Here is a 12,542-nt window from a genome sequence, read left to right on the forward strand (position 1 = left end):
GCCTCCCAGAGAGCTAGGATTACAGGCGTGAGCCACCGCGCCCGGCCTAATTTAAAAAATTTAATAGAGCCAAGACAACAATTTTATGCATTCAAAACTTAAATTGATGCATGCTAGAAATCATTTACGATAAACTTTGTGTAGAACAGTAGTTCTCAACTGGGGATGGTTTTATCCCCCCACACCCCCTCCCTCAATCATTTGGCAATGTCTTGGAGTTCTTTGGGTTGTCACAACTGCAGGGGGGCTGCAGACTGAGCTGTTTCTCAGTCTTTAACAGGAAAAGCAAATTTAGATTTGCTTAGAATAAAATGGGATGGGGAGAGGGAAGGTACTTTATCCTAATCTCTATTCCTCTGAATAGGGAAGACAAAAACACATAAATGCCCAATGATAGGTTCCCTCTGTGAGTGAATCTTCTCTTTCTTAACATACAGGTTAAGAAGTACTATTCTAATACCGCTGCTTCTATATTTTTTTCTTATTCCTACCTTTTTCCCCAAAAAATTGTTTTACAGCCTTCTAAAGCACAGCATCAAAACAAGTGCTATTAAATGAAAGTTTTTTCTTTTGCTTATGCCTGTATGGCATGCCACCTCCTTGATGGAGAGGAATAAAATTGCTGTAGTTACTCCAATTTTCAATGAGTATAGGCTTTAAAAAGCAACAGATTCTATGCCCACAAAAAGCCCATAAGTTGGGTAAAGTCTACGTAAACATGGACCAAGTGCCCACCCATTCCTTCCTTACTTCCATTTCCTGCCCTCCCACCTACTCTCACCATGATGACTTGTTTACGTGTCTGTCTACCCTCACTGGACTAGAAGCTGAAGGCCAACTGAACATCTGTGAATAAATGATCATAGTCATTAATCCACTTAATAAATACTTATTGAGTTTGAGCCGCTACTATGTACACAACACTATTACAGGCACTAGAGCTTCAGCAGTGCACAAAAATCACAGTCCATGCTTTCATGTAGCTCGCATTCCAGTGAGCAGAGACAACATAAATCTAGCACAGGCCAGGTGGTGGTAAGTGTACTATGAGGAAAAATAAAGTAGGATGGGGCTGGAAGGTGGCCTTTTATGTGAAGTGGTAACAAAGACCTCCTACAAGCAGAGTGAGGCCTGCAGGAAGTGAGGGATAGAGAAACACAGATGCAATGAGGTATAAATGGAGATAGTCCATAGGATAAAGATATAAAATATAAGCAACCGGTCCTTCTTTTTCACTGCCTTACACTATTAGTTATCTTTTTGTGATTAGATACATTTTTTAAAACCCGTAGTAAATTACAATCTCCTTGACAACAGGATCCACTTCTTATACTACTTTGTATTCTGATAGTAGAGTAAAATGTATTGATCCACTGGCAGATAGAAACGAAGTCTCAAATAAAAAGCATTCAACACCACACAAGGCTAACTTGAGATAACCTACCCTAATGCCCCTCTATGTTCAATGTGGAGGAAATTATGATTTGGCAGGGCTGGCAGGGAAATGGATAGATAGATATGCATACATATATACATAGGTATAGACATATATACAAAAACATACACGTTTTGTTGTAATAAAATCAGAGTGCCACATAAGAGATAAAACACAAGAAGTAGAATTACCTAGTGTTACCAACCCTCTTTTGTACTCCTTTGCAGTGAGAAGTAAAAAATCTACTAAACCTTAAATGGTTGTAGTGTAGTCTTTTTAATACAACTTCCTCACAAGAACCTTCTTTGCTCAATTTACTATAAAGTTGGGATGTGCAGCTGTCACCTTTCTTATGGGAGTTTTAATTAACATGACAAAAAGTCCTCCTGGAACAACCACAGTTCCATTCCTGGAACAACCACAGTTCTACTTTTTTTTGGAAAATATGACCGGCCAACCTATTAACCAAAGGACACATAAAGTTTAATCAGTATTTGGAAGTGAGGTACCTTTTTCCTCAAAGAGCTAGATCCAGACCATTCTCCAAGCTGAGAATTTCAGATACTATTTCCATCACCTGTTATTAATACTTAATATATATTGAATTAAATTGGAAGAACAAACTATTGGTTTAGATTTATTAAAGGCTGTTTCACTAAGTTTCTAGTTAGAATCATTGGCTATTGGAATTAAAACACACTCATACCAATTCTACTTTATTTACACATGCATTTGCAGAGTCATCCTTGTGTAAGCATCTGGGAGGACAGGAGCTCACTTTTCTAAAAAGTCATCTATGAATTGCTATTTCTTAGAGATTCAATAACATAGCTTAATTTCCTAAGGGCATAAAGTATAGATTTCCTCATACAGTGTTTTCCATTCATGTTTTGACAACGATCCAAAAGAAGCTTCCAACTTAAAAAGAAAATAACATTCAAACATTTTACTCTCAAAATTCTTTCTTTTAGTTTATGGTTCTTCTTAATTAAATATCACTTATGTGACATGAACAGAATGTAGACAGATTTATTGGAATTAAACAATAAAAACACTTGTTTAATTTTAAAGATTCTAATTATCTTTAATTAAACACACATCCAGCACCCTTCTCGGATTATTCTTTTATGGGGGAGTTAATGAAGGAACCCAGACCCACAGAAACACAAGGACCCTTCTGAGATTCTGAGACCACATAGAAAGTCAGAGGGAAAATTGTGAATTAGTTGTTGATTTTCACTGGATGATGAATTTTAAGACAGCCTGTGATGCCCCACAATCATCAAACTACAGACAACACCTTTAAAGACCAGAATTTTTGTCACTCAGATATTTGTTTTTGGGGTCATTTATATTTAAATTAACCTTAGAATGCTATTATTAGCCTAAGTCAGTCACTCCACCATTCTACTGTATTTTCATAGTGCTGCATGCTGGAACCAAATTTTAACAAAAGAAGAAAACAGAGAAATATCCTAAAATGCAAAAGAATAGAAGACATATGAGACATCCATCTATTCTTAGCAGCAGATATGACCATTTACTAAGCCTAGTAATACATTATACAATTTATAAACAAAGCAAATATTCCTTGCTTGCTAATCGTGTCTTTGGATAGTTGTCAATCTATATAACATACCATAACCTGATAATTAAATAGCATTAACTAACACTCATAGGAAAATATCTTTTGTGAGAAATAACTTTCTTGTTAAAGCATGTGTATTTATATGATTTATTTCTTTTAAGTGCATGACAAGTTGGCCTAATACCATTGGCACGAATGAAAGGAAACAAAATATTGTGTAACTATGTTGTAAGAATACACATTCTCACTTACCCAGGTAGAGAGAGAATGACCAAGGTAAAGAAGGAATTTTGCAGAAGTCAGGTATTTTGCTAAGGATCCTGCAAAGACACGGGGTGGGGGGAAGTGGGGATCAAGGGGGGGGGATAAAAAGTGAATGTAGTCACTTGAATGAGCTGAGATTAGAATGCTTATCCATTTGTTTTCATTAAAGTATGATTATTAAAAACTACTTTGGGTGACAAACCATGTACGTTTATCAAGTCACCTAATGAACCGATGCATTTGGTCTACTTAATACCTTTCACTTAAATTCAGCATGACCTATTGGTCAATAACTGCCTAACTTCCCACAAAGTGAAGAAACGCTTGTTTCAACATTTTTCTTTTTCTTTTCTTTTCTTTCTTTCTTTTTTTTTTTTGTACACAAGGTAATCTAAACTGCCCAGCCTACTCCATCAGTGCCTGTGTGCAAGCCCCTTTTCCCACATCTTGAATTTCCTTTCTTCCTTAACCTCCACCAAATTTGAGTGAAAGGATCTTTTCTAAGGCACTAAGGTTAACAGTGGAGCTACATTCCTCCAAAAGCTGCGCAGAGTTGCTTGTCTCCAAAGCCCAACCTCTGTTTCCACCACATGCATTCGGTCAACGCAACTCACCACAGCATCCTCCCTGGCGGTTTTGATCTCTTGCCCTGGTCATGACACCAGGCGACCCCGATTGCTCTTCTGCTGCTACTGTTGCTGCTGCTGCTCTTTCCGAGGTGCTTGTTAACAGGTGTGCAAAGAACTGGATATAGCACCGCTAAAAACACAACAGCCTTGTGCAAAAATACTACCAGGACTATGGCAAAGAACAAAAGAAAAACGGCCCGGGGGTCTTCCTTTTGTCTTCTTTCCAAACTTAGCTAACACTGTAGCTGAAGTTGGAAAGGAAAGCCTTATGGAAGCGGGTTGGGAGGCTCAACAGGCCGTCCGAGCCGTACCGGACGCCCCAGCTCTCGCCGCCGCCGCTGCCGCCGCCGCCGCCGCCGCGGTGGGCCCGGCCAGCACTTATACCGAGCCGGGGGCGGAGCTCCCTCCCCTTCAGGGCCGCCCGGGCGTCCCCGCGGCGCGAGCCGGGGCCGCTGCCAGCCCTTCGCGCCGGGCCGCCCTCCACGCCCTTCCCTGGAGGAGTCGCCGCCCGGGGCGCAAGCGCGCAGCTGGCCACAAACAACCTGCGCGGCCTGCGGGGACGTTCGCCTCGACTGATCCCCCTCGCCGGGTTTCCTGCCCCCTGGGAAGCAGCAAGCGGGGCTTGGGCCGGCCGGGGACGGGGCCGGGGAGGAAGGTGCTCGGCGCCGGCGGGGGCGGCGTGGAGAGGTTTCGCGCGAAGTGCAGCGGCAGGTGCTGGAGGAGAGCACTGCGCACCGGCTACCTGGCCGTTGAGGGAAGGGGCGGCCGCCGAACGGGCACTGTGCGAAAAGCTCTAGCCCGCGCTTGGAGGCTGGGTTTTTGGTTTTTTTTTTACGAAAATAATTTTTAATATAGGCATCTAAATAAATATAATCCATGTCACAGAGGCTGCTTTCCTGGCTTTCCCATTTCGGCCCTCCTGCGTCAGAGAATGTTTTTCCTTCCCAGGACTGCATAGCAGGGCTTCCCTCAAAGAACCAGAATCAAAGGGCAGGAAGGGGGCGCAAAGATCAGAGTCCAGCCCTGTGCGGAGGACTAAACGCAGGCTTGGCAAGGTGAAGTTCCGCAGCGAGTTAGAGACCTACCCCCAGCCCAAAACTGGGGTCTCCGCATCCGTCCTGGAGCTACGAGGAGGACGCAACAACTCGAGCAAACCCGTCACCGTCATTCCTTCTCCCTCCGTACCCTCACCCCGCCCCACGCGCGTCCCTCCCCCACCTACCCTCCAGATGCCCAGCGTGTGACAGGCAGTTACCAGGAATACCGGTTATCCCAGTTGTGTCCCTGGGTCTGTCCCTGTACAGATAACGCCATTCAGTGGCCTCTTGGAGGGGGAGGTGAATGGCTCTAAAGAACATCAGACTTTAAGCCTTGGGTGACTTCGCCACTTTTCTCCCGCTGTGCCGAAACCCCTGGGGCATACCAGCCCCTTTTGCCAGCCGGTTACCTTACCCTTCTCAATCTCGCCAAAACCCCGAGAGTGGATCCTACACATTGACACTCCAACCGGATTCCACAACTTGAGCACAGGCCGGACTGACACGCAGTCGTGAAGGGAGCCACGCGTGAATATATGCCCCGTATCTGGACTCGCAATCAGGAGCCCCAAAGCTCTACGGGTGGGTGCAGTGGTCTGGAGGGTAGAGATAGGGGATTTACAGTTTAACTACTGCTCTTAACTGTGTTTTCTTTTTCAAGCCCTCTTTTTTCCTTTCTTTCACACAACACTTTCAAGTTCTTTCTTTTCTTTCAGGGAGTGTTTGTCTGTTAAAGTTGGAGAACAGGCTCATGTATCCTTGAGAAGTAAACCAAAGTACACTAAGATGAGGGACCTGGGAAGGAGGAAACTGGTAAATTAAGCCCCTCCACATTGTGGAGATCGCTTATTAGAGAAGAATTTTGTTGATAGGTTCTCAAGCAAGGCACAAAGGATAATGACAGTTTGCACATTTGCTACAGCGTGTCTCAGCTACAAGGATCACCAAGTGCTTTTCATTAATTATGCCATAGGATTGTGTTGTGCTGTCCCCAACTTCCAGGTGGCTTAAAAAAGGTTCAGTTGGTTAAAAACAATTTACTTCCCATCGACGCTGTCTGAGACGTGTTTGTGGAAATAGTGGCTAAGTCAATGTATACCTCGAAATGTGATATGGAGTCTCTGTTCTCCATTGTCACCAAGGAGTCCCCAGAAGCCAAAACTGAGAGAATGTTATAAAGAACAGATGGGAGACTAAAATGAGGCAAGTAGGAAAGCAAGATCCATAACATCAAAACCAGTGAGTGTTTGAGCCTTGGCAGGGGAATCCTAAATTCTAATTAATGGGAATAGTCCAGATATATTAGTTGGGGCTCATGAAATGGAAAAGAATTGAAAATGAAAATAGAATAAAATCCTTAGAATATGTACAAAATGCAAAATAACAGAATTTTCTGGCCTTGACATTCTAGATTACAAAGCACCACTTAAGTCACAAGATCCTACTGGTTCTTCCTCCTTCCAAGAAAACATTTGACCAGTTGAAAAATTAAGATTTCTTCCAAAAGTCATATGTATTTTTTCCAGAACACAGAATATACAACTCTCCTTTCAGTATAATCATAACTAAGAAAGCCATGCAAATTTTAAGTCAGTTTACAAAAAAATAGATGCCCCAAAGACCATTTTCCAATTCACTTTCAACATTTTTAAAAGTTTGACTAGGTTAACCAACTTTTTAACAATTTCAGCCAAAATAAAATGTACATTGTAATTTAAAATTGATAAAAAGTGTTTATGGTTGGGAAATAAAAAGGGTTTTATTACTTTATTTTTAGGTTGCTTTTTCACTTACCCGCCAGGCATCCTCAGTTTCCTCTGCAGTATCTGATGTGCTCACCAGGACAAAGGCAGAATAAAGAATGGTCACTATTCCACTGCTCCGAAGAAAAAAGTAATAGTGTTATCACCAACTATTACAGGAAGAGCTCATATCCAGGACAGAGCTTCTGTTGGGTGTCTTCTGCAGTAGTCTACAGTTTCTAGTAGAAAAATTCAATGCAGAATTTAGAAGATTCCAAAAGAAATATACTCCTAAGGCAAATCCATAGAGACAGAAAGCATATTAGTTGTTTTCGGTGGTGGGTAGAGGGGAGAATAGGTAGTGACTGCTTAATGGGTATGGGGTTTCCTTTTGGGGTGATGGACGTGTTCTGAAACTACATAGTGGCAGTGGTCATGCAACATTGTGAATGGACTAAAAGTCACTGAATTGTGTACTTCAAAATGACTCGAATGGTGAACTTTTATGTTATGTGAATTTTACCTCAATTAAAAAAATAAATACATTCTTAAAAGGAAAGTTTGCCATTTTTCAGTAATAGTGTTGATTGTGATAAATCTAGGCCGAATATGGTCTTAGGAGATCTTAATCAAATAGAAAGAGCATGTGTAAAGAAGAAAAGAGAAATCTTGTCCATCACATTGACTGGAAACGAAACCATGAACCAAGTTAACTGGCCAGAAAATACATACAAATTCCATTGAATAAATGTTTCAGCCTTTCAACTTTTGCCATAGGTCATTTCTTTTGCTATCTAACCTAACTCTCTCATGTTATAATACAATATAAAGTCCATTCTTGTGTGTTCTGAATTCAGTAAAGCACAAGACAGAGGCTGTATCACCACAACAATATCACCTTACATTCTCAATTGCTCAGCTTTGCCTTCCTCAGTCTATATGAACAGGGATAGATTTCTCAAATGTGCAGGCATTTTAATTGTTCTTCTTGGCATCCTTTTCAATTGCTGTTTGCTTGCAAGGCCCTCACAGAAAAGAGCACAGAGGACCTCGTTCATCTAAACAGAGGTCCTGTTATATGTTCTCATATCCTCAAACTTCTGTCTCAGGTACTCCACACTGCATACCTGTTTCTTTTTTTTTTTTTTTTTTTTTTTTTTCTTTTCTTTTCTTTCTTTTCTCTTCTCTTCTCTTCTCTCTTCTCTTCTCTTCTCTTCTCTCTTTTCTTTTTTGTAAGATGAGGTCTTGCTATGTTGCCCAGGCTGGTCTCAAACTCCTGGCCTCAAGCAATGCCCCTGCCTTGGCCCCCTGACTAGCTGGGATTACAGGTGCATGCCACTGCTCCCAGCTTGCATACCTGTTTCTAAGCAGCATTTTGAAATTGAATCCTACTAAGTTGGCCATACACTTATATTGATGAAGTTCACATTTTTCACTATTGGCAAAAATGTCAGAGTTCCTTAATGTTTCATTTAGGACATAGTCCATGTGTCCAGTGCAAGAGTCCCTGTTTTCCAGCTCCTTCCCAACCCCAACCTTTTAGTGGTATGATCATTATGCCTGCTATTCTGTCTTGTTTTTTTTTTTTATTTCAGTAAATACTACTTCCATACTACTGATTTTTTCCCTTACCTAGTCTGATAAAAATGCCCAATTATCATAACCTGTCAATTATGAATGCAGCATCATAAAAGATAATGGTGTCTCATAGCCGTAAAATCCTTAGACGATATCCCTCGTCTTGGGTCCTTGAATTTGTGCTCACACAAACTGATAGTGTAATAAGGAAAACTCTAGTAATATAAAGAAGACCTTTATCATGTGACCTAGACAAAGACCTCTTCTCCGATGCAATTAGGAAATAATAACCAGATTATTTCAACATTAAAGAAAAGTTACAAATATAGTAAAAAGGCCCCTCCCAAGGATGTCTGTCAGAAATGTTTCACTGCAGTGTTATCTGCATTGAGCCACGTATATAACAAAAGACATCATGTATTTGGAGGACTATACCAGTGCAAGACGCGAAACAAGGTGCTTATCAGATATTATCTCATTTTATCTTCACAATACCCCTATTAAGCAATACTGTTATTATCCCCATTGTACTCATAAAGAAACCGAGACTCAGAAAGGTTAAATAACTCACTCAAGGTCACTCGGAGACGGGCAGAGCTAGGGTTCAAGCCTAAACCTGTCTGATTGCAAGGCCTTTGGTCTTTTTGCCTCGTTATCCTGCCTCTCACCAATCTAATAAGCTTGGGACAACATAGGTGAAGCCAATAAGCATAAATATGGCCTTTTCTCCCTATTGGCTCCCTTAAAGATGAGAGGGACTCAGGCACCAACAGGGTCTTGGAAGTAACTTAGAGTTGATGATAGAGGCTGGCATAAAACTGGGAGGTGCAGTGACACCGCTACCCTTTTGGTGGGGTGGGAACCACTTAGTACCAGGAGCTGTTGAAGCATTTCAGCCCACTGCCCAAGTCCAGGGGATAGTCCAGCCCTCTTTCAGAGTACTGTATGTCTATGAAATGGATAAAATAATACAAAATAGGTTTGTGAAAAGCTTGATTTTATATGTTCAGATGTGAAAAGGAGAGACTAAGTCAAAATGAAATATTTTGGAGGTTTTCCATTTTTATTTTTAGACTGCTTACTACTGGATTTTGTAATCAGTATTAAAAATGTGGGAGTTGGGGCTTTATAAAAATGTTATCTCAAAAATAGTCAAAAAGAATTTCTTGGCACTGTAGGGGGAAATAAGTGATAGAATTTTTAAAGGGGACATGATCAGTGTAAACTTCACAATCTTAAAGAGGTTATTTTTTGAGACAGAGTCTTGCTCTGTCACCCAGGCTAAAGTACAGTGGCGTCATCATAGCTCACTGCAACCTCAAACTCCTGGGCTCAAGCAATTTTCTTGCCTCAGCTTCCCAAATAGCTGGGACTACAGGCATGCACCACCATGTCTTGCTAATTTCTCTATTTTTTATAGACAGAAGGTCTCACTGTAGCTCAGGCTGGTCTCAAACTCCTGGCTTCTCGGAGTGCTAGGATTACAGGCGTGAGCCACCGCACCCGGCCCAAAAGGTTATTTTTAAGCTATTTATAAAGCAGCATTAGATACAGATTTATTATTAGGTATGGGAGATAGGGTTTTCTATGATACCAGAAGAAATGTATTTTTGAGAAAATTTTCATATTTAGAAAATGTTCTACTGAGAAGATTAATATTTGCACAGGTCTTTCCAGTTTTCAATGTGCTTTCATGTTTTGTCACTTAATCCTCTAGTAATGGGCCAGGGTCTTCGATCATAGACATTGTACATCAAATCAACCCGAGGTTCATTGCCTGTGAGTACACAAACACCCACAAACACACACACGGGCTGTGTGTGTATGTCCCTCTGGAGATAGGAAAGATTTTTAGTGACCGGGGTTAGTAATGAGGGGTATTATGGGTTCGGAAAGACAACTGATAAGGAAAACTTAAAAGGCTAAAGATAAAAGCGAACAAAAGAGCAGGGTTTGGAAAGAGAATGGGCAGCACCGTGCATCAGAAACAAGCTTCAAATTAGAAATCAGGAGACAGAGTTCCATCTTCTGAGTTCAGAGTCCAGCCATAGATATAAACTGACTAATAAGCAGCTTTGTGTCTTTGGGCAATTTATTTTACCTCTGTCTAAGGTCTGTTTCATCACTGTAAATGAAGGCATTAGTTGATCTCTGAGATCAGATTCATTTAAGTTGCGATTCTATAACAATAGTTATAGTTATTATTTTCTTCTTAATGCTTTTCTATATAATAAGCATGTATTTATTTTTATGATGAGTGTTTATTACTTATATATACAGAAACTAAAAGATTAATGTAAACTTTCTGAGGTTTTAATTCTTCAAACACAAAAAGGCTTTCTTATATCAGTTTATGCCACTTTAACCTTTGAACGGGGCTAACCGCAAATTTTCTTCAAGGACACAAATACTAGTTAAACTAGCTTTTAAAAATCTGAATTGCGATAACCATTTTGAAAGCAATCTCAATATATCTTCATACCACATATAGATATTATTTCATTCAAGAGGAAAATGAATGATGGTTTTCTATTCTTGAATTTGCACTTGAATTGATTTCATTATTATACCTCTGGGGAATTTTAAGGCTACTCATTAAGGAAACATATGATCCTTATTTATTTTCAGAGTACTTTATCTGTCTACTGGATCCAAATATTCATAACCTGAAAATAATATCACCACGTAGAGGGCCTTGGTTTGGTAACTATTTTGGTGCTTCTGCACTTACATTAATTACTTTTTGAATTGTTTGGTCCATCTGTTACCTGAAACGTAACAAAGGATAGTTGAAGTTTTGCTTCCTGAAGAACACCTCATTTACGTATGAAGATTGATTTTCAATATATAACTAGAGAGTTGCCAAAAATATACAAAACAGGCTGCTAGAATTGATTGACAAAAATATTTTTGAGGTTATCAATCCCAAAGAATGTGTCCTTGAACTTTTAGGTTTCATTTGATTTTGGAAGTCCAGCTGAGGCTGGCTTCAGCTTCTTCAAGGATTGTTTTCTTAGGTTTACCTGATCTTCCATCAGCACTGACTGTGAGTTTCCCCTTTTCCATCCCCACCCTTTCCTTCTGATATGCAGCAGTGGCCAATTATTATGCTGTGGCAAGCTCAGCGCCCGATTTCTTGTGGTCACAAGGTGTGTGCTTTCTGTATAATCTACTTTGTATTCTTCTTAGCATTAACGCAGATCTATCCTTTGCAGAAAAAAAAAAAAACAATAATGAAGTCACATTAGAAAACATTAATGTTTTGACTAATTTAAAATTGCAAATGAAAAACACCTAGACTATAATTTTCAGTTTATGAGGATGTAGGGTATCATTAAATGAGTTTAGTCTCTTCTTAGTACCAATTACTTTAGACATTTCTAATTTGTTTTTCCTTTTTATGTGCAATCTATTGCCTTTAGTGTAAATGTGGACTGATGTAGAATAATGATCGTGGGTCAGCCCTTCATAGGGTGGACCATCTAAACTAAAGGTGAACACTAAGGGTAAAATAATTAAGGAAAAGTTTGTATTTGTGTCACAGGAGCTCCTTCTGTAACACTTTAAAAAAAGTCCCATTTTAAAAGCAGTTGACCAGTTCAAACAAGATCACAGCAAATCAAATGTATACATCTACCTATTGTGAGCTTATAACGAGCTGGTGATTCGATATTTAGAAAATAATTCCTCACTAAAATCTCACAAACTCCATTAAATTCATATCTACCTTCATTTGATTGTGCTATCTGGCCCCAGGGAAAATGTGGCATATTTTCTCTTTTCAAATTTTTCATGTTTTTTAAAGTACAAATATATGACAACTTTTCTGATTTCTCTTGTTCACATATTTCAGAGACTGCATGGCTCATCAGTGCCATTTGCCTCAGACTGCTTTGCAAACCACAACAGTATAGAAAAGTGCCATGGTACAAAAGTCCCAGAAGTACCCTGACTGTGCCTTTTGGCCAAATTAACTAATTATTGTCTTCATATAGAAGATACTTCCATTTCTCTGCCAAACATGTCTGTGCAAAGACAGTTTGGCTACACAACTAAATTTAAGAGTCCAGCCATAGATATAAACTGACAGTTCAACACACAGAGGAATAGGTAACCATTTCTGAGATAAGTTTATGAAGATTACTGGTCAAAATAAATCTCTGATAAATTTCCCTGCATATGTATGTCCAGGTTACCCTCAGTGTAAATATTGTTTATATTGTGCCTGCAAAACTCTGTCACCCCCTCAGGGGAAAGAAAACTTCTCCA

The 12,542-nt window shown here is 40.0% G+C and overlaps 1 protein-coding gene across 2 annotated transcripts in view; it reads right to left on the bottom strand.

Annotated features, from left to right (window-relative positions):
- SLC40A1 (solute carrier family 40 (iron-regulated transporter), member 1) overlaps nucleotides 1–6,834 on the bottom strand; it is a 24,634-nt gene extending 17,800 nt beyond the window's left edge. Inside the window, exons 1-3 of one of the 2 annotated variants that reach the window (XM_012663649.1) lie at nucleotides 6,748–6,834; nucleotides 3,902–4,046; nucleotides 3,276–3,343 (exon numbers count right to left, since the gene is read on the bottom strand). In XM_012663649.1, coding sequence (XP_012519103.1) covers nucleotides 3,276–3,343; nucleotides 3,902–3,944 — 111 coding nt within the window. In that variant the 5' untranslated portion in view covers nucleotides 3,945–4,046; nucleotides 6,748–6,834. Of the gene's footprint in view, nucleotides 1–3,275; nucleotides 3,344–3,901; nucleotides 4,047–5,368; nucleotides 5,484–6,747 lie in introns of those variants that run through there. The other variant, XM_012663648.1, reaches the window with a different exon arrangement.
- Nucleotides 6,835–12,542: the final 5,708 nt, after the last annotated feature.

Source organism: Propithecus coquereli, unplaced genomic scaffold, assembly GCF_000956105.1.
Source record: "Propithecus coquereli isolate 6110/MARCELLA unplaced genomic scaffold, Pcoq_1.0 Scaffold82, whole genome shotgun sequence".
NCBI lineage: Eukaryota > Metazoa > Chordata > Mammalia > Primates > Indriidae > Propithecus > Propithecus coquereli.